At 39.2% G+C, this 23419-nt stretch overlaps 1 protein-coding gene across 3 annotated transcripts in view; it reads right to left on the bottom strand.

The window, feature by feature from the left end:
• Positions 1-23419, bottom strand: part of LOC120515667 (trichohyalin-like) — a 974785-nt gene that overhangs the window by 55718 nt on the left and 895648 nt on the right. For all 3 annotated transcript variants that reach the window (XM_039736884.1, XM_039736886.1, XM_039736885.1), the window contains one exon: positions 10825-11027. In XM_039736884.1, coding sequence (XP_039592818.1) covers positions 10825-11027 — 203 coding nt within the window. The remainder of the gene's footprint in view (positions 1-10824; positions 11028-23419) is intronic.

Genomic DNA, 23419 nt, shown 5'->3' with positions numbered 1-23419 from the left:
GTTGGCGGGCATTTTAAACTGGGCATAAGCAGATAAATGTGTCTCATTTGTGAACTTTATTTGTGTTATGATAACAAGTGATTAGCAAACCCCTCTGAATTTGCTTCATCTTGACTTCGTTGAAGTGTTCACCAAATACATTGAAGTCAATGGGGAAGGAGGCAGTGAAGTAGTTTTGAGTGGTTTATAATGGTGCAACAGTCTTTTAAGTATCCCTGAAGGTTAGGGAAGTGTCTGCCAATGATGGTGGACCGATTATTTTGGCACAAAAGTGACTTGAGGCAACAATGCTAACCACTGCGCCTCCATGAGATAAAAAAATTATAGAATTAAATATTAGAAAGGTAACGTTTCTTCCAGACAGTGGCAGATGGGTAGGTAACATGAAGTCACTAAAGCATGACCTTCACAGATTCAATAGAAGGTATTCACTTCTCTCAGACCACCTTTGCACTGCCACTGCCACCAAACAAGCGCAATACTAAAGCACGTGGATTCTTCATTTCTTCTTGTTTGCAACAGCTGCACAGCATTCTGGGTAATATTCTTAAAGTGGTAGGCATATGTATTGCACACAGGTCACATGCAAGTTCATACAAAGACACATTACATTTAAGTCACAAAATACATTCAGTAAATTCAGTTTTCTTCTGCCTATGTATTTTGTGTTTAAATGTAATGTAATTTTTAGCCCACTACTAGGATCAGTGTTATATACTTGGTGGTGCTGTCCCAATATTGACTGCTATAGCTCTGTGATGTCATACTGCCCTCACAAAGCATCATGGGGCACTGGGAAAAAAAAGTTTGTCTAACTCAGCTACATGATCAACTTTCCAGAAAATATTCCACAAACACAGTATATTCAGGTGCTATAATGAATAAAATATTATTATTATTCCCTGTGTACAATGCTTTCGCAAATTTCACAGACCAACAGTAATGATAACATAAGGTTCTCAAACTTACCCCATCTGTTTAAGCACAGGAGAGCCAGAGCAGGAGGCATCACTGGACAGGGTCCATTTACACACGCAGGCCCCCACACACTCACTCACTAACACAAGGCCAGTTTGGAGTAATCACTTCATGTTAACTTTCATGTCTTTGGAGATGTTTCAGGAAAACCAAGAAACAGAAAGGGAGAACATATAAGCTCCATAAAGATTTAAACCCAAGATCCTGGTTTCTTGAAGCCACTTCACCATCTTACCAGGGTTGCCATGGTCCTTAAAAAAATTTATAGGCCAAGGAAAGCTTAAAAATAGCCCAATCCCTGAGTTAGACAAAATGCCACATCCGAAAGTGGGAGGCATTTTCAGACCGAGAGGGTTAGGTACTGTGGAACTTGACCTGGACACAGACAGACAGACACGTTGTAATCACCCCACACACGTTTATTATACATACTATTATTTACAGTTCAAGTGCTCACAAACCCCAAGTCTCCAAAGTCCTGGCCAACACCACACAATGCCTTCTCTTCTTCAGGCCACCTCTTTGCCTCCTCCCAGACCTTGTCCTTCTCTCTCCCAACTCCAGTCTCCGAATGGAGGGAGGTGGCCCCTTTTATCTACATCTGGATGTGCTCCAGGTGTCTCCCGGCAATCTCCCTCCGACACGCCCCTGTGTGGTGGAAGTGCTGGCATTGTCCCCAGAAGCACTCCGGGTGTCCCTGCTCCTCTTCCCCCCAGCACATCCGGGTGTGGCGGAAGTGCTGAGGTCCAGGGGTCTGTAGGCATTGGGGCGCCCCCTGGTGGTGACCACAGGCTCCTACAGGGCTGAGCTTCAATGCTCTCTACCTGTGGTCCCCAAAGCAATCAGGGCGGTCGCCCCCTCGAGGTCTGGAGGAGCCACAAGCCCTACTCTGGTCCTCCTGGGCATCCCGGCTGGGTACCACCCCCAGCTGCGTGCCACAGTACCTACATCACAGCTCAGGGAGGAAGGTGCCCCTTCAGAGATATTTCAGAGTGATAGAATGGGTATATACTGTACCTTCACACGATGGGAGTTGGTTGGGCTCCCCAGGAGATTTTACAATGATAAAGAACATATACAAGAGCAAACAGCAGTGGAAGGGGTGACAGAGGGATGAAAAATATGAAGTAAATGGGGGAGGGAATAGGCCATTTTGTTTTTAGAGGTAGCTCAAAAAACCACAATCTGTGAAAGTCAAATTCTTCTTGGTGACGATGATCAAAAATAGCCCAACTGGACGAGAAAAGTGCACTGCATCATAATGCCCTCTGTATAAATATCCACATTTATTGTCTGCCAGAGACATGAGGCATCACCAGTTTTTGTAATATGTTGGAGTTTGTTAAAGTGCCGGTTTGAAAATCATAATTAAAAAATGACTTTCCAAGATTGTCGTTCTACGGATTCGAGTATCAGAACGATTTGAGAGGCTCAGAGTTATGCACGTGAGAGACTGTTGAAGGGCTTTGGTGCTGTGTTCTTAATGCCTTTTGTACACCAACCTCTGCAAAATGGGAGATTAACAGCCACTCCATTGCTGACGTCACTCGTTACCGGTCCGCCTAGACCCAGCCTATCCTGAAACATAACCATATAACCTAATCTTGTTTCCAGTTCTATACTTGCGTCTGAGAAGACGTCACCGCCATTATTGCAAGTTTTTTGTTTTTCAAATCTTTCAATTGTACGTGATCATTGAGATGGTGCCCCATTGTCTTTGTTTCTCCCATCTTTACAGATGGTAGTTTTAATGGTGAGCAGTGCCTGTGTGCAAACATCTTGGCGAAATGCTCTGTCCATTTCTTGCCACAGCAAGATTTTAAAGTATTCTTTGGAATCCTCACAAGCCTCTCAACATCAGGAAGTCATTATTTATATATTACTGGCCAGCTCCAATATATCATTACATATTAAATGCATAGTCACAGTTCAACTGGGTGGTAAAATAAAAGAAGTTCCATTAATCCAATAAATCATAATTGAAAAAAAATTCAGGAGCAGAGCTGAGGAAAAATACACCCATACAATGAAACATATCAGCTAAACCAGACAGGCGTCAGGAACCAGAAAGTTAATGAAACAGAGGTGTCTGAAACAGGCGCCAAACCAGAAAACTTCAGGGTCAATGCTGAGATACTTAATAGCTTTGGTACATCCACACACACAGTAAAGCTGTCTTCTCTTTAGCTTGTCCATCACAACACACACTAACACACACACTTGAATCAAGACAATAAGGAGTCATCGATTAAACTATTACATATGGCTCAGTATCTTCACACAACTTGCACTGACATGGGAAGAACCTACATAGTCTTCACAGGAAATAGAACACAACATATTGAGAGATGAGAGGAGACCATTTAGTCCGTCATGCTCATGTTGGTAGCTTATAGCAGAGTACCAGATGCTTTTTAAAGAATGTCAAGTTTTCTGCTTCATGATTCAATAGTTTATTTCAATTCCCAAAACTCTTTGAGTGAAAACGTGCTTAGTGGCTTCAGTTTCAAAAGCAACGTCTCCTAATTTCCACCAGTGTGCTTAAATGCATTAAGCAGAAGTCTGCTGGATCAACTTTTTTAATCCCTTTGAAATTTTTAAATAATCGGATTAGGTCCTTATTCAGCCTTCTTTGCTCAAGACAAAACAGATTTAAATTCTCTAAGAGTATCAGAGTAGAAAATTCCCTTCAGTTAACTTGTTACTGTCTTCTGCAAAGCTTTATGTGCTGCTGTGTTTTTTCTGAAGCGTGGAGACAAGAACTGCACACAGTACTCCAGATGTAGTCTCACTAGTGCTTTACACAGTCTGAGAATAACTTCCCCTCGTTCATATTCAGTAGTTATTACAATGTATCCAAACTCTTTTTTTACCTTTGTAATTGCTTCTGTACAACCAGACCAGGGATCTCAATTGTAATTGTAAGCGTGAAAATATATGTATGCCAAAAATAAAAAATCTGATTTATAAAACTTGGGGTAAGCACATTTGTATGCAATTTACCTTTATAAATCACAGTCATCTTGTAAATGTGCATACTTGAATACGCCTTGAACCTTGCCTGGTTGCCAACCCTGAAACAACCATATATGGAGCATGCTAATCAACCTCATACATATGCAATCACGATGCTGCAAACCTTCATTGGCTGGTAGAGCAGCCTCCCTCCTGCCGCATTGAATCTTATTCTGTGGTCCACAACAGAACATGCATGGATTGAAGTGCCTCTCCACTATGTTCTGAGGGCTGGGGAAAGATGTAAGGCACAAGCATCAGAGTAGGTACACACTGTCACCTGGCACATGTAATGTCCAGGTTGTTCTTACGGTAAATATTACAGACCATATGAAAAAGTGAGAATTCAACCAGTTACCTTATCAACAAGCCAGCCACCATGTACAGTATCATCATCACATCTGGCAAAACCACTTTGCCTCAAAATAAATGAATCACAGGATGACCCAGGTCACTGAGTCATGACATTTGTCAGTCTCATCCTGGCATCACAGACGACTTGTGCATTAATGGAATGTAACAAGTTGCAATTAACAAAAGCAGCTTCATTCTCGCTAGGTGTCCTTACTGAAATGAGTGCAGTAAACTGATCCGATTACATTAAGAGAACCAGACACTGCTGCAAATTGCACGTTGTGTTTTATGTATGTAAACCCACACCATATGGAATCTGAACGTAGTGCCTCAGTCAGTTGATGGCTTGCAGTACAGCAGGCATGACTGAATGTAGCTTGGCTAAGGTATCCTGACGTCTCGGCAAGTTCCTTGAGAAGTGACAACAGGTAGCCGATAAAAATATACAATGAATTGCCGCCTTAAAAGAGAACTATGTTTAATATACTATTTGTCACATCAAACCACATTATAATAATGACTTGGTGATATGAATCATCACAAGCGTGAGAGCATGAGTTGTCATTTCGCTGGTTTGGCTGCATTTCCATATCATCATTTCCGAATTTCTCCAAAAGGCTGCAAATAAATGGGTCAAAGTTATCATAAATATCTACAAGTTATCTTTTCAAGTTTTATTTTATAAATCCTGAATTTTATGTGGAAAGTTGCGCTACCACATTTCGGTCCTATGTTTGTGCGTATGTAAGTTTTATATATCTGACCCCAGGAATGCATCCCAGGTATCTGTTATGTTATTGCAATCCAACATGGTCACATGACTAGATATGATTTATTAAAATGCATAGACACCACTCCACTTTCAAACTCACTATAATCCAATACAGTCATGGGTTAGAGGCCTATCTTGAGAGTTTTATGTTTCAGCCATGGTTTCTTTTGGTTAATTTGTTAAGCTTATTAGTTAGTATTTATGTGTCTTTGAATGTACAGTATGTATGTTTTGTGTGTGTCGTGGATGGAACTCCCAAGATCCACCATGGTGTCACACACTAAGGGGCTGTCATACACTTTATATTGTAGAGGACGAGTCAGCTTTCCGGTTGTCACTGACTGTTGTTTTGAGAATTTTGTAAGTATTGCTTTCTTTTAACTTATGTGGTTTCTTGATATTTTAGCTTTTATTTTTTGGAATGCTATCTCCAACTTACATATTGAGACTTGTTTGCCTTTGATTATATTTTTAGGCAAACCTTATTTGCCCTTATTTTGCCTTGGGTAGTTTTTGTGTTTTTTCACTTTTATTTAAGTAATTCTTGATTTATAAAGATTCATTTTTGGACCTGTCTCATTGAGTTAGAGATTTTATGATTCCTCTCTTATGCAATGTATTTTTGTGCATTCTGAACTTTTAAAACCAGCTCCCCATTTTTGGGCATCTGTGGGCCACAATCTGCCTGTGGTAGTTGGGGGCTAGCTGCTTGGAGTAAGGACATTCCTACCATACTTTGTGGATCTTTCAGGAGGCCTTACACCCTTTTCGCCATGCTTGTGTCTCCCATTTCTCAACAGATAGTAATTGGCATAAGGCTCTAAACAGTTTTGGACCAGGCACCAATCCATTGTAGGGCCCACTGAAACACAGTTGCCAATTAACCTAACCTGCAAATCTTTGGGAAGAAAATCTGCACAGACATAGGGAAAACATATAAACTGAACACAGTATTCAATCTAGAAGACTGGATCTGGGAAACAGCACTGCTAAACACTGTGCTATCATGCTGTCACGTTACACATTTATCTGCATACACAATGCTTTCAGGAATTGTTCAGACCAATTCACATTTCTACATTTGGTTATATTTTATTTTTAACTCATCAAACAACACTCAGTAACCACAGAATGACAAAGCAAAAATGGGATTCTGGGAATTTTTGTGAATGTGCAGCAAACCCTGCCTTCTTAGTGGTGACAACGTCATCAACAGATTTACGAAGCAACGGAGCTGCTATGCTTATAAAATGAAGGACCGACAGAATTAGGCCAACACCTAAGTCCTGCAGTATTTTCTACATAAACACCTGACAAAACAAACCAGACAAGTGTCAAAATAAATCAAATATATTAAGCACCAAATATATAGAGAGTCCAGAAGATGAATGAAAGACAGAGTGGCCTGCAGGGGGCGCACCAGCCACCCAAACCCATCCCAGACAAAACCAGGCCCAAGTTTTTGCACATGTTTATGGTAAGTGGGGAAGCACTTTCAAACCCCATAGCAGCACAGTACAAAGCCTCAATAAAGCGCTAATAACCCACAGTACTTTATCTTCTTTCTCTCTCTTTCTCTTCAGTCCTCCTCCAGTAAGGTTTGTCTCCCCTCCTCCTGACTCTGGCTACCAGAGTTGTGGCTCCTTTTAAGCTGCACCTGGAAGTGCACTCCAGATGGCTCATTAGTGAGGACTGGCATCACGTGCAGGTGTGGTGAAAGTCTAAAGTAGGGCTCTGCAGCTTCCACAGCTCCTCATGGTGGCACCCACGGAAACCAACAGGACTGCAGCAAACTTCAACTCTCAGCATGCTCTGCAGGAATCTGTGGTGCCACAGCAATCCAGGAGGGCCTGTCCTCTAGTGTCCTTGGGGGAGATAATGCCCTGACCATGCTCTCTCCCTTGGTCCTACCACAATAAACACGTTCTTGCCAGGTAAGGGCCCTGGCCGTCTGCAATAACAAGAATGGGAAAAAAACGTGCCCCACTGTCCATATATCTGACGGCTGTGCAAAATCCTCTTCTCCTTCAAATATCCAGTTCACAAGGGGGGTGAGTTGGAGTTGATGGAAAGTGGAAAAGTCAAAAAGTTCCATCACATCCTTCTCTTCTAGTTTTATATGTACAGCGCCTACAACTACACACTACAATTCCCACAAGCCCCTCCACATCCGTACAAACCTGTTAAAGACACAGACTCTTTACTTACAAACCAGGTACAGTATCTATGCTACAAGTATTGCTACTAACTTAACATCGGGCAAAAAGTTCTCCCATTTCAAGGCTCCTTATCTGTGTGTGAGGTTCCTGGAGTTGTACTGTATAGGGTAAATAACACAGTATATTGTTATTTGGAACACATGCATTTCATGTGTTTCTGTGTCTACAAAGATCTGGGTAAGTGTAGGATGAAAGGAAAGAAATGCTGAACACATACTTAAAGCAGAAACTTTTTCAATGTTATACTAATAATGACTTGAAGTATATAATGTGTGAAGACTTTAGTCCAAATGTCAAATAAACATGTGCTCTTTTATTTAAGAATATAACCAAAGTAAAAAAAAAAATCATTCAATATCCATGTTGCTGTCAATGAGTTACAAACCCAAGCTCAAATATCAATCAACAGAAAGCTAATACATATTCTTGGATGGTGCAGAGGCAAGAAGTGCTGCCTTATAACCAAACAGTTGCCATTTCGAGTTCCGGCGCTCTGCATTTTGAGTAGTGACCTGCTATTATTATTATTACTAATTAATTAAAAAATACATTTGATTTGAGTAACACCCGGTGTAAATTTTGACTACCTGTAAAAGTTAGATCTTGTTTTTTTTATTATTCTCCCAGTGACATTCACCTGGTACAATAAACTTGCCTCACCCTCTCTGAGTGGATGGCAGTTCTCCATTCTTTTCACAAGAGCAGCGCTGTGGCTGATGTCTGCTCGGAACTATTTGTTGTACCGGCAATCAAAGTTACAATGCCCTGTGACAACTATCAGACTGGACAAAGGCAGAACTGTAACAACAGACAGCTTCTTCACAGCGCTTTTGCTAGCTAATAGACTGTTGTACCCAATTGAACATCTCTGGAGAGACCTACAAATAACTCTTGAGCGATGGTCATCATCCAAAGTGACAGAGCTTGAGAGGATCTGCAGAGAAGAATGGCAGAAAATCCCTAAATCCAGCTGTGTGAAGATTGTTGCATTTTGTGTCGAGTAAAGGGTATGAATACTTGTGACGATATGATTTTGCAGTTTTTTATTTTTAATAAATTTGCAAAAATGTTAAAAATCTTATCACTTAGTCATTCTGGGCTATTGAATGAAAAAATATATTTATATGATTTTATCACAAGGCTGCAACATAACAAAAAGTGTAAAAAATGAAGGAGTCTGAATATGTTCTGAAGCCACAGTATACAGTATATGTAGAGCAAGGACACTCACACTGGGTACATAGCATATTAAAGAAAGTTGGTGTGATTAATGATTTGACACTACTTAATATAAATGAAGAGTATTTTTTTGTTTAGACTTTCAACATTTCGGCAATCTTTTTTATACAGTACCTTTTCCAAAATCTTATTCAAAAACCACACACAGATACAATTCAAAAAGAGATTTACCTAAATACATTGAACATGTTTTTCATTAATTTTATAGCTAATGCAGAATTCTTTTTCAACCCCTGTGCTCCTGGCAGTGTTATACATCTGTTGATGGAGTGATACCCACAAATGCAGTGTTTGTTTTATTCCTTAAGCTTAGTGCACCAAACTAGTGAAACTGTCTGCTTTGTATACTGCTTTACACTTTTATGGTAATAGAACTGACAGACTGTATTGGGTCTGAATCTGCAGCTTTTTAAAATTAACTGTTAACATGGACTAATTGAATCCCTATGTCAGATAGTCGGCGCCAGTCTTGGAGAGTCATAGTATCTTTTGGCTTTCTCTTTGTCTGAAATACATAATCTAATTATTTGCTCGGTTGGACAGATTCAGATAGCTGTGTGTCCTTTAACATCTAATGATTTTAAAGCCCAGCATGCTGCAGGAGTCCTAATATCAATAAATCACTTAATAAATTGCAATTTTGACCCTGGAGTTAGGATATAGCGGGTTGGATTAGAATGAAAACTGTGGTCTTTGAGATTGAGGGCAAGTATTCCTATCCTCCATTGTCAAAGGACGCATCTTTTAACAATTATAAACATACTGTTTAAGTCTGCCCATCCATGCTTCAACAGTAACACTACGTAAGTGCAATAAAAATAATAAATAGATAGATAGATAGATAGATAGATAGATAGACAGATAAAACTTTATTTATTCCTATGGGAAATTGGACTTTTAAAAGAAGCTCTTTAAAGCAATAAATTCATAAATAGATAAATAAGCATATTGTCATGCATGAGCATCTGAGGTTTCCCTTCCAGGCTCATCTGAGCTAAGCGCAACCACTCCAGGACACTAGGGGTTGTGGTTGCTGATGGTAACATCTCCCTTTTCTCCCACAGCCCTGAGAATCCGCCCACAAAGAGAAACTGACTCCACCCCCTCCACTATAAAAGAGAGTCTCTCCCGACACAGCGCTTCTCACTCAGGACAGAACAGCCTAATGAGTGGAGCACCTCTCTGAAATTGAAGTACCAGAGAAAAAGAACTTCATTACATTTTTGTTAACCTGCTTTTCATTTTGCTTTAATGAGTGCCTGTTTTCTACGGTGGGCTGGCGCTCTGCCCGGGGGTTTGTTTCCTGCTTTGTGCCCTGTGTTGGCTGGGATTGGCTCCAGCAGACCCCCGTGACCCTTTAGTTAGGATATAGCGGGTTGGATAATGGATGGATGGATGAGTGCCTGTTTTAGTTAAAGCCTGTGTAAATATTAAAAGGGGTGACTCAGTTGGTGTCTCAATACTTCTTCCATGACCAGTGTACTCCCTCGGTCAACAATATATACACAGACGCAGTGGTCTGAATACACACCAGAATGACTACAAAAGAAAGAAAACCTTTGACTTGGCAGTCACAGTCACTGTGAGGCATTATGCAATACTTTCCTGAACATTTAGTTTAACAATAAGAGATACACTTGCTCCTTAAGAAGAATATTTGCTTTTGATATTTTTAGAAAATTAAATTTGAAATTGTATCAGATCACTTAATCTATTTTCAGGTTTATAAAAAACATACATTAATTAAGGAAACTGGACATTTTCATTATGTAAAATAGAAAATTCCATATTTTTGTATTTTGTGTTACATTTCCTTTTGTAGTACCCTGATTTAATTATGTCAGTGAGTCAAAAGAATGGACGGATGAGAACTACGTGTCTCTGAATGCAGACAAAAACAGAAATGTTACTTATTGGGAGGAATGCTGCAGTCTACAAAACAATTCTGCCACTTTTTAACTCAGTTTCTTTGATGTTGGCCTGTCTTTTAAAACACACATTACAAAACTATGTAAAGCCTGTTTTTTTTCCAGCTAAAAATAATGGAAAATTTAGACAAGAGTAACTAGATGCTTTTTCATGGATGTTTTAATATTGTTTGCTGTCATTCATTATTTGTATCCCCTTGGCTCCCTTTGATGCCCTTTTTTTATTCTCTGTCCTGCATGAAAACATGAGGTTGCAAATGTCTGTTGGCCATTACTACAAATAATACAAGGTGTAGTAGCAAAACCGTTGTCTATTTACCTAAGTTCTGCTAGTCTTTTTGCTACTTGCTCATTCAGTTCCTGCACCATTCTTGCCTCCTGCTCCTTTTCTTCTTGTTCTCTTCTTCTCTGCTGCTCCTTCTCTTTGCGTTTCCTCTCTACTTCTAGGCGGCGCCACTCTGCCTGCTGTACTCGCTTCAGGTCCCGGTTTTCAATGGCCTGCTTCTGATTTTCTTCACTATTCTAGAAAGTAAAATGAGATTATAATTACTGTAGATTAGACCATAGCATCTCATAGCTAAAAGTTGCTGTATATTTTCTTGAACATCATTAGTTTAAATGTCACTGTCCTGAATGAAAAGATAAAGGATATGCCTTCTACAAGAAAAAAGGGAACAATCAGCCACTATTTATATCTGTGATACGTTAGCCATCAAATCATAAAGTTACATTTTTCATTATGAATAGAATGCTAAATATAAAAAAAATATATAAATACTTTTTAAATATAAGCAAAATATAGGACATTTTCGCCTATCCAAATTGCATTTGAGATAGATAACATTTTAAAAATACAAACACAATGACTGACAAGTCCATCCCAACCTGATAAAGTAAAAGACAAGATACCTGGGTTTAATTAATTAAATATATAACATTAAAGACCTCTAAGATGTCTGTGTAGATAATGTAATGGATATACAGTAAATATGTGCAGCAGCTTAAATAATATGAACATTTGCTGGAGCTTTTCTTCATCTCCCACTTGTTCACAAGTCTCCCATTCTTTTTTTTAAGCATTTTATTGATTTTATTAAAAGTTTAACAAAACTAGGTTTAAAACAAATCAACTCCCACCCATGAGAAAGAGAGCTAGGCCAGCAGAGTAAAACTTTAAACTAGTAAAAATAAGTAAATAGATAAATTAATAAATGAATAAAAATAAATAAAATAAAAAAGAGGGGAGACAATCTGTTTCCTAAATTTAAATGCTAATTCTAAAATGTTAATGATTAGATCTTGCCAGGTTTTGAACAGATCCTCCAAGTGAGAATTCGATTTTTTCCACTTTCAAATAGTATATAACATCAGTTACCCACTGACTTAAAAACAGGTGAGTTAAGATTCTTCCAGTTGAGCAAAATAAGTCTACGTGCCAATAGTGTAGTAAAGGCAATTACAGTTTGTTTGTCCTTCTCTACTTTAAGCCCATCTGGGAATATACCAAACACAGCTATTAGAGGATTAGGAGGGATTGTGAGGCCAAGGCTGACTGAATGGTGTTTAAAGATTTTGGTCCAGAATGATGTTAATTTGGTGCACGGCCAAAACATACGGCCCAATGAGGCTGGAAGTTGATTGGAACGTTCGCAGGTTGGATTTACCTTGGAAAAATTTTTGGACAATTTTAAACAAGACAGATGTGCTCGATATATAATTTTAAGTTGAATAATTGTATGCTTTGCACATATGGAGCTCAAGTGAATTCTGTGCATTGCTACCTTCGCTCCTTTTCTGAGATGTTGAGTAAGAGGTCCTTTTCCCACTGTACTCTGGGATTTTCAAAAGGGAGGGACTGTAAAATGTTTTTATATATTGCAGAAATACTGTCTTAGTCCCAAGAATGATCAATATTTTTTCCGGAATAGAGATAGGTGGAAGGTGAGGAAAATTGGGAAAGTTTTGTTTAACAAAGTTTCTAATTTGAAGGTAGTGAAACAAATGTGTTGATGGAAAGTTAAATTTGGAGTGTAATTGTTCGTGGATGCAAAGACGTTGTCTATAAAAAGATCTCTAAATGATTTAATCCCAAATGTTTTCCAGACATTAAAAACTGCGTACGTTTGAGAGGGTGGAAAAAGTAGGTTCTCGTGCAGAGGTGCCACTGATAAAAGCTTCTCTATCTTTAAGTGCTTCCTACAATGGTTTACATATTCTGAGTGAGTGAAGCACCATTGGGTTGTTAAAATATTGATGATGACTTGTAGTTATTGGGGTGCAAAGCAGAAATATAAAGAAGTGCTGCAGGATTTTATTTCTATTGCAGACCAAGCCTTTGTATGTTCATCTATTTGTGTCCATGTCCAGGTTTTTATAGTTTGTATATTAGCCGCCCAGTAATAAAATTGAAAGTTAGGTAGAGCCATGCCACCTTCTGCCTTAGGTCTTTGTCGGGTCACCCTTTGGATACGTGGATGTTTTGAATTCCAAAAAAATGAGGTTAAGATTGAACCTAATTTCTTAAAAAATTATTTATTGATGTATATTGGAAGGTTTTGAAATAGAAAATGAAACTTAGGAAGGATATTCATCTTGAAAATGTTAATTCTTCCAGCTAAAGTGAGATGATGGGTTGACCATCTATACAAGTGTTGCTTAATTTTTTCCATACAGATGGCAAAGAGCTTGATATAGAGCTTTATGTTTACTTGTGATGTTTACCCCTAGGCATTTAAACTGATCTACGATTATAAAAGAGAAGGTGTCCAATCTAATATTGTGTGCTTGAGAATTCACTGGAAATAGCCACACTTTTATTCAAATTAATCTTTTGAATTTTAAATCTTTTGAAATTCTGTTAGTGCTGTTAGGACTGCAGGCACAATATTTTGTGGATCTGATATATACAGTACCATTTCTGTTCAAGCCCTTCTCTGATAATTGCCTGTATTTCATAAGCATTTCAACAGTGAACCGCCAGTGGCTCAATGGCGATTGCAAAAAGCAGTGGTGACAAGGGACATCCATGTCTAGTATCACGTTCTAGTTTGAAGTAGTCTGAATTAATGTTGTTAAGACAAACTGAACCTTCTGGACTGGTATACAGTAGTTTGATGCACAAATATTCGAGCCAAACCCAAATTTCTCCAATGTAGTGAAAAGGTAGTTCCATTCAACCATATCAAATGCTTTTTCTGCATCCAACAATAATACTATCTCTGGGTTGTTTGACTTTGTGGATGAATATATTACATTAAGCAGACATCAAAGATTGGAAGCTAAGTGTCTGCCTTTAATAAATCCAGTTTGGTCTTGTGATATTACCAAAGGAAGCACTTTCTCAATCCTTCCAGCTAGAACTTTGGACAGTATCTTAATATCATTATTCAGAAGTGAAATTGGTCTGTATGATGCACATTGTAATAAGTCTCCCATTCTATCCCAATCCAAAGGAGTTCTACTGGATTCAGATCTAGTGACTGGAAAGGTCACTGAAGAACAAAAAAAATCACATTTTGGATTTTGACCCTATCATCTGTGTGCCTCAGCCAAAATGAAGATTCATCTGACCGGGTCACGTTTTTCCAGTGTTCAGTTGTTCAGATTTGGTGAATCTGTGCCCTCTGCAGCCTTAGCTTTCTGTTCTTGGGATGTGTTAGAATGTGAGATTCATAGCATAGCTGACAAATCTGCAGAAATTGTGTGATGCAATCATGTCAACATGGTTCAGAATCTCAAAGGAATGTTCCGAAACATTTTGTGGAATTCTTTGAGACTGTTTTGATAGGAGGCTCTAAAGGAGGCCCTACCCAGTAATAGTATGGTGTTCCTAATCCACCTTTTCCTTAGGTGTGGTAAACAACTTAGCTCAGCAACAAGGATTTCCAAAATTCTGTTATTAGTTGTTTAGAAACAACAGGATTTTGACAAAATATCTATTAGCCAGAGCGCTGTATATACTCTGAACCCTTCTTATAAATATCAGTGTAAACAGTGAGTAACAACTAGTGTTCACCCTCAGACAAAGCAAGTTAAACTAAACTTGGCCATGCCAAACCGTACTTACCCTTTAGTTTCTGTTCTGCCTTCTGCTCAAGAAACATAAATAAGTCAAAGATAAAGGTCAAGTAAATGGAAAATGAATACTGTATATTAAAAAAGATTAAATGTTACACACGCCCCGTAATCTCCGGGCCTACAAGTATTTACAATGATGGAAAAGAAAAACATGAAAAGAAACCATGACCTCCCTTGTCTTATCTATGAAACATAAATAATTACAAAACAAAGAACAAACATCCACATACAAATAAAGTCAATTATGAAAATATGGTAACTGTAGATGGGCACCAGACGGAAGCCGGCAAAATCCAAATGATAACATCACAGTAGAACACATTTCCAACAAGGCTATTCTGAAATGTGAGCCAAAGCAACCTCACTGGTGAGTCCAGATGACAGCCCGACAGCCATGGGTTAGTGGTGACGAAAGTCCACAACATCTTGCTGCTATGTGTAACTGGGGGATAAGTGATAATCTGTTGTTGATTTAAGTGAAATGACAGCAGTGTTTGTTATGTTAAATCCTGGTCTTTTCTGATGTTTCTTTTCTTTCCTCTTTTTTTGAAGTGCATGGCTTTCTTTAAATATATACAACTTGGAACCTGATGACAGCCTCCTCTGATTGCATTTAGGCTTTTAAATTAATATGAATACAGTGGTGCAGACACTACTTAGAATTAGGAGATCAATTAATTAATGGACCAGTTTGTTAGGGTTCATTTATGTTAATCAGTTTCAAATTACTTTATTTTCTTGTCTGTTTAAACATATATGTCTCTTTATGTATATATATCATGTAATCAACAGTGTGCCACTCCAGGCGCAACTTTGAGGTATAAGACAGCATATGTGTATATACTAAACAGCTAAATTCAAGACAACGTTAGTTACACAATTTACTAAAGTGCACTAGTGCCATGTTCAGGACCGAGTTGCACTAAGGGCTTGTACTGAGGCTCTGGCCCATTGTGACCCTGAATTGGATTAAGTGGGATTCAGAATGCTATGTTATGTTTTATTATGAAGTAACCACATTAGTGGTGTTTCTTAAAGGCTACAACATCCTCTAAATGCAATAAAGAAAAGGGTGGAGAGATGGACATTTGAGAATTCTTCATGAATGTGTTGCAACAATAATGGGTGCCAATTTGGACAGTCCATCACAGTACACAGTTTCATTTCTTTGGGATGGAGGAGGGAGCTGGTGTGCTTGAGAAAAACTACCCGTGGACACGGCCAATAAGACATTACTAATCACTTCACCGCATGAAATTTAAAAATTAAATTTGAAAAAGGAAATGCTACAGATGCTCCATGTTAGATAAGTCTTTCTTGGCTTTAGTAAATGGAACCATACATATGGTAACCTTCTGATGATGGCTCAGCTTGGGCATACATCAAAATCGTGCATTGCACCTGTGGCCAGCCTGGTTAAGGTAAGCACATAATTTTTGTCTTTGCATTGAGGTCCATTTTTACTTCAGGAAAGATTGTGATTGTGTTTGATCTGTATAAGCCATCTTGACCTTCAGCTCACGTGATTGGAAGTGAAGAATAACTTTGAGTAGACCATTTATCTCTCCATAACTAACTTTGGGGCTGGGTTTCTTTTCACATTTGTGTGATGGTAAAATATAAGTATGATATAATGCTGGCAGTTAATTACTCAGATTCTTTCTTTCTTTCTTTTGTGTCGAGTGGCTGGGAGCGGTACCCAGCTGGGATGCCCGGGATTACGCCTCCTCCGGACCTCGAGGGGGTAGCCACCCTGGTTGGTATGGGGACCACGGGAACAGAGCATGGAAGCTCAACCCTATAGGGAACTGTGGTCACCGCCAGGGGGTGCCCGGATGCCTGTGAAGCCCTGGACGTCAACACTTCTGCCACACCCGGAAGCGGCGGAAGTGCCGGCGGAAGTTCATAGGGAGGCACCTGGAGCACATCCGGGTGAAGATAAAATTGGCCTCCTCCCCTGGGTACTGGGTTGTGCGGGACACTCTAAATATTGTACAGAATGAATAAATGTGTGTTTGGGTGCAAACCAGCAGTGTCCGCCTGTCTGTGTCCGGGCCACTCGCCACACTTTTTCTTTCTTTCTTTCTTTCTTTCTTTCTTTCTTTCTAGATCAATTTTTAATGAAATTTTAACATCAAAAGCTAAATACAATAGCTGAATTCTGTAAGCCATTTTATGTACCTGAAACTCCCTTTAGACCATTTTTAGAAACTTCAGCAAAAATGCGTGAAATATAAACAGAGCGGCTGATGTGAAATCTGCAGAGAAGATGGGATTTTGAAGAAAGCCAGTGCCTCATACTTCATGAATTTTAAAGCAGGCTATTGAACTCACTGTGGAAAAACACATCCTGTAGTTTATCCTCCTAACAAGGGTGCGTTTTTTAAAGTGGAAGAAAGGCAGTGCTTCATGTGTTGAATAAAAAAGAGTCCTTTTGGATAACTTGAGCATAATAAAGAAGATATTATATATTGTTCAATATAAACTTTCTGACATCTGTGGTATTATGTACAAGAATACATACATGTAATGAAAAACAAGTACTTAAACTTTTAAAAAGCAAATTCGCATGGATCTGAATCCTGTGGTACGCACTGCTGTTTCCCAGCTCTCCAGTCCTGGATGTAAATTTTGGCTCAGCCACTGCCTGTGTGGCGTTTGCATGCTTTCCCCATGTCCACACTGGATTTCCACCTTCTCCTTTAAGTTAATTAGGAGATCTAAATTGGTTCGATGTGGATGTGTGCATAAATGTGTCCTGTAGTGGACTGGTGTCCCTTCCACTGTTGGTTCCCATCTTAGATAGACTTTTGTTTGAACTCCTTTGACCTTGTAGTATATTAAGCAGATCCAGTAAAAGATGAATGCCCAGGAGCCTTAATGTTGTGCCATTTCATCATCTAAACACAGAAGTAGGATGTGCAACTGATCTAAATAACAATTTCTTCTTCATATATGTGGAGTTATCTTGTAATTGTAAAACAATGTTAAATTAATTTAGACTGCAGTCAGAAGCTTAACAGGCCAAAACATTGAAAAACTGAAGATTAATGCTGTTGCTGTGAGCTTTGTTTAAAGACTTTCATTGTTATAACTTTGCAGCTTTCTAAAGTACAGAATGCTGCCACACAGAAAGCCTCAAAAATTAAACAGCTGGACAAAGTGGGAGCAAAATAAAGTTGACACATTGTACCATTACAAGATAAAAATAAAATCATCTTCAGAGAGAAAACTCAAGTTATGGTACATGAATCCATTTTCTGAAGCAAAATGTCTTCGTTAGTAGTGGAAGAAGCTGAGGCTGGCAGTATCGAGCATAGGCTAAAACCCAGCAATAAATGGGATGCCATCCACCACTGGGCAGTAGAACCTGCATTTTCCTTTTATTTTATTACTAGTTGTTATTATTATCTGCATAGCTATTGTGATAAAGAATACCATGAGACCTGATAAAGGTTTGGAGCAGCCACCCATATAATATATCCTGGCTGCAAATGTCGAAATTGTTGAACAGAGAAGTTCAGACGACTGAGTCCAAAACAGAACTGACTTAAGGCAAGAAAGATGGCAGCTTTAAAGGCCTGCTCAGTAAGTGATGTCATCTTTAGGGCCAGAACCGGAAATGATGCCTGCAGGAACTGGAATCTCTGGGGCCAGACCCAGGAGTGACATCATCGAGGATGTCGGAACCTGGCAGGATTTCCCAGGAACAGTCTGCAAGTAACTGAGAAAGACAGTCAGCACACTCCGCCACCCCCTGGTTGGTGTGGTGGTATTACAATTATTCAGGCCCTTTAGCTGCCTCCTACTTGCACGTGTGTGACACTCTTTTTGACAATTGCTAAGCCGGCAAGCATGATTTCATCGAAATTATTTTCGCATTCTTACAGTGCCTATACAAGTATTCATCCCACCTGGCAGTTTTTACACAGCGATTTAGTTTGGCTTATTTAACACTTATCAATAGAGATTCTTTAATGTCAATGTGAAAACAGGTCTCTAGAAAGTTAACTAAATTAATTGCAAATATAAAACACAACATAATTGATCACATAAGTATTCACCCCTTTGAAGTAAGTATTTAGTACACGCACCTCTGGCAGGCGTTCCAGCCTGGAGTCCGTGTGCCCACCTCTCCATCAGCTCTGCCCACTGGACTGTGCCCTAAACCCCCATACATCCTTGTTAAACTGTTCAAGCTCTGACAGGTTGCATGAAGATTGTGAATTCTCAGTTCGATTGAGATCTAGGTTCTGACTTGGACACTCCAGGACTGTACCTTAGATGTTTTAAAACCATTTCTGTGTAGATTTAGCTTAAAGGTCTCATTCAAAAATAAATCTTCTCCCAAGCTGCAGGTTTTTTGGAGACTACATCAGGCTTTCCTCCAGGATTTCTCAGTATTTTGATTTCATTTTACCCTCACAAGCCTTCTGCAGAGAAGCATCTCCACAGCATTATGCTGCCAACAACACACTTTATAGTGAGGATGGTGTACTTTTGATAATGTGTAATGTTTAGCTTACGTCAAACATGGTGTTTTGTGTGATGGTCAAAAAAGCTCACGTTTGGTATGTTTAATATTTTTCGTTCCAAGGTCTTAAGTATTGGGTTAACACTGTGTGTTTTTTTTTTGTAACATGTAAAATACTGTTAGCTATTAGCTAATGACAGACCAGCAGAAGAACACACATTGCAAGATGTACAAGCCATGCTAAACCCCATCTCCTCAACCATGGCTTCTCCCACATTATTTTCTCATTTTAATTGTGTCTATTTTATAAAACATAATGTAAAAACTATTGCAGCAAATTGAATTTGACAGTTAATATTTTTGTTTGCTATACATTTCCTGGGATCTCAGGTCAGGAGTCTTTGAAACGTGAGTGTAACTCTGTTAATGTATGATTTTCTTTGTGGACATAATCTTCAATTGTGTCGGCTTGAATAACTAAACACAGACTAGAGTACAAATACATTGGTGCAATCGGCTGTTATATGTGAGGCCTGTCATATTTGTAACATAAAATTAAAAACAAAAAACCTTCTAGTCTGTGCCAGGCTTGGAAATGTCTGTTCGTTGAGGGGTGCTCTTGGGTACTGTTCTCTGCACATTGATACAGTAACTACAATTAGGCACAGTACTCCAGAAGTAATCCCACTAGTACCGTATAAAGTCTCATCATAACTACCCTTAAGTTATATTCAGCAGCCTGTGTTAAGCATACACACTTAGGGAGCATCGTCAAGACTCTCAGAACTCAGGTACTTCTTCTCCAGAACAAGTGGTGGTGCCTTCACTGACATTTTCTTCAGTTTCATCTGCAGAACTGAGGACTTTAGACCAAAAGACTACTGATGTCACTTCCGTGGCCGAAGTGAAAGTCTCACTCCTTCCAACCAGGATCTTACTTAATCAGCTATGAACATGAAAGTCGGGGTTCATCTGAGGAACTCCAATCTGGGGAAAACATCTTAACTCCAGAAACGACTATAGACAGTGACAGTCTAGCACTTTGCATTCGGTAGTTCTGTTCCACCTTTAATATGCTTGTCTATTAAATGAGATTTACCAGGATGCTACCCCATAATGTTGATGTGTATTGTGGTTATCTTTCACAGCAGCTTACCATTTTATTTGCTTTTATTAAATACCTCTTTAGATTGTCTCAAGTGTTAATGTGATCCCCACAGATAACTTCTATAGTTGGTTCTCCCCCATCTTGTATTTATGAATCATGCTCCTTTTGCCTGCATGCGCCCAGATACAATTGCATTTTCCAAGTGTTTACCACATTTTGAACACTGCTCAGGTCTTTTGCTTTCTCCTTGTGTCACATGTTATCTCAGTTTTGCTGTCTTATTCATATTCTTATTTTTTGGCTAAATGTCACAAATGCAGATTAAATAGGGCAATGTTTCCTGAGGATCATCAGTGAGGGACTCGTCATTCCATGTGGATCATTCTCCAGGCATCTCTACACTCTGGTCAGTTAGGTAGACGGAAATTTAGTTTCATAAGTTGCTCATGATGCCACTAGCTTCAAGCTTTAAATATGGATTTATTTTAGGGAGGTGTGAACTGGAGAATTTGGAGGCACATTGTCATCGAGGTCAGTAGTTGATTGTGCACATTTTCTAAAAATAGACTGGACATGATCAAGTGCAAAAATTAATACCAAATATAAAGGCTGAATGTTTGCAAGTTAATGTCTAAAACATAACAAAAGTGCTAAAACTGTTGCCAACGTGAAAGCAACTTCAGGTGATAACTGAATAATTATGGTACCAGACAATTAGAATTATTGGCAGAGAGTAAACCGACATAGAAAGTGTAGACAATGGGTACCTGCCACAGAGAGGGGCTGAGGGTGCAACTGGATTTGGCTTTCCATTCTATGAGGCCGACAGAAACCGAAAGGGTGATTTTCTCTGATGTGGAAAAGGTTTTTGTTGTCTTTCTTGTGATTGACGCCACGCTTAGAGTGTAACCTTTCACATATTCTCCTTAATCTTTTTATTATTTTTCCATTAAAAGCTATTTCTGAAGTTATGTTACATTATTATAATTAGCACTTTTGAACAGATTTATAAAAATCAATTGAATTTTCTGCAGCACGTTGACACCGGTTAAACACACAGTTCATTTTAATCATGCCGTTTTTTATGAAGCCAAGAACACATAAACAACAAATGCACAAACACACATTGACATCAATTTAAAAAATTGTAGAAGTGCTGGTGACAAGCCACATCTTGCTTCAATGTGTCAAAAGCGCTTTTTTTTTTATCTGTATTCAAGGGGCCCCATATACAAAAACAGTACAAGATCCTTTAAGCGCCGTGCCATTTTTAGTTAGTGAGGGTTTCATGCATTTGATGTTATTTCAGCAAAATCCTGCCAGGTAGAGAAATGTATGTTTCTTGAGGAAAATTATCTTCATGAGGCCATGTCAAAGCCATGGAAAAAGGAAACACTCATCTTAGAAAAGAAGACTTGGAATACAAAATGAAAAGTATGTAAAAATGTGGAAACTATTTTCAGACTTTTGCGTCAAAGTTTAATCTGTGCAGTGCGGCTCAAATAACAAAGAAACAATGTTAGGTCAATGCTGTTGTGTGGTCTGTCTTATTTGTAGAGCTATATATCTTTCAATGCCATATATTTTCTCGTCCTGTAAGAATGTTCGGCCTCATAGTATTGATGCTATGAGTAACAGTAAGGCTTGGATCAGGCTTACAGAAGTGTGCTTATTTAAAACTGTACGCCAATGTTTTCATACATTTGTTGGATTTCACATTAAGTCTTAAAGGACAATCACTGAACTTGGCTATTTCTGTTTGCATCTGGAAACATAAAAATCTTATAAGAAAGCCAGCTGATTGGCCTACCCATTCTGCTTTCTGAGTCCAGCTCAATGGGATATGTCCAGGTAGATATAAAGGATAGAATAAGCAATGTTGATGTTGAGGAACAGGATTGTAGATTGCATTTTTCATTAAGCAGTCCCTTTTCAGTGTCACAATTGTTACCTTTAGCAGAGTTCTTTCAGACTCCTAAATAACATTCAACATGTTCTTTGTATATATTGTAACAAGGTCCCATTTTGACAATGCAGTGAAAGGGGAAGGAAGAAGGGAGGCAGACCTGGTATGATCTGCATTTTATAATGGTGGCAGTGTGACTTCCAGTAGTTTGCATGTAATGTTCCATTTTTATTGTATTATTTGCTCATTATTTTTACCTTTTTAAAGCAATTTCTTTACCATTTTGTGACTTTGTTTTTCATAATTGTCTTGATTATTTGTATTTGTTTTTATTATTTTGTTTCTGGATACCATGGGCGCCATCATTTTGAGTGTCTGGTTGCTAGTATGTTGTGTGGTTCCTAGACATTGTCACAAGTGGCTGGGGACCAGACCCAGCTGGGACACCTGGAAGGACCAGGAGGTGGCATGTACGTCCTCCGGGCCACGAGGGGGCAACTGCCCTGGATCTGGAGAGGACCACGGGAGAGGAGCAAGGAGGCTCAAGCCCACTGGGGCCCGTGGCCACCGCCAGGGGGCGCCCGAGCTTCAGAAAGCCTGGGAAACATGTACTCCCACCATACCCGGGAAGATGGAGGATGATCCTTCCAGGGATGCCCGGAGTGCTTCCAGGTGCAAAGGCAGCACTTCCGCCACACCAGGAAGTGCTGCCGGAGGAACATCGTCAGGCACCTGGAGCACATCCAGGTAGAAATAAATGGGGCCGCCTCCCTACAATCGGAGAGCTAGAGTTGGGAGCGGGAGCAGGACGAAGCTCCCATGGAGAGAGCAAAAGCGGCCCACGGACATTTAAAGAAAAGCCTGGAGTAGGGGTGATTGGTGCTGGGAGCACAGTGTGCTGTGCGGGACTGTTTTATTTGGAGAAAATAAACGTGTGCTTTTATAAAGATGTGGTCTCAGTCTGGTGGTGTTCGGGCATGTCTCACAACATGTATGATCTATGACATCAGAGTAGCCATTTTATGGACAATGACTGCTTACTTTAAGATGCATCAACTTTGCTTTGAACATTAAAACTATTTTGATGAGAAGAGCCCATTCAGCTCAGCAAAGCTCATCAACCCTGCATACCTAATTTCTCCAGTGTTTTATAAAGGAACACCTAAAAACTTGTTGATTTTTACTCGTATATGAAGTATAGAGAAAGTATTGTAATTGTCCAAAAATTCGATGTCGAGATTTTCATGAATTTTTAAGTTTTAGACCTCCCTGACTTTCTCATATACAAAGGATAGGGAAAGTATCGGAATCCTCCAAAAATTCCATTTCGAGATTTTGATGAATCTCAA

Source organism: Polypterus senegalus, chromosome 15 (assembly GCF_016835505.1).
Source record: "Polypterus senegalus isolate Bchr_013 chromosome 15, ASM1683550v1, whole genome shotgun sequence".
NCBI classification, from domain to species: Eukaryota; Metazoa; Chordata; class Cladistia; order Polypteriformes; family Polypteridae; genus Polypterus; species Polypterus senegalus.
Note: the sequence above shows the minus strand (reverse complement) of the source record. Positions and strands in the feature narration are given on the sequence as shown.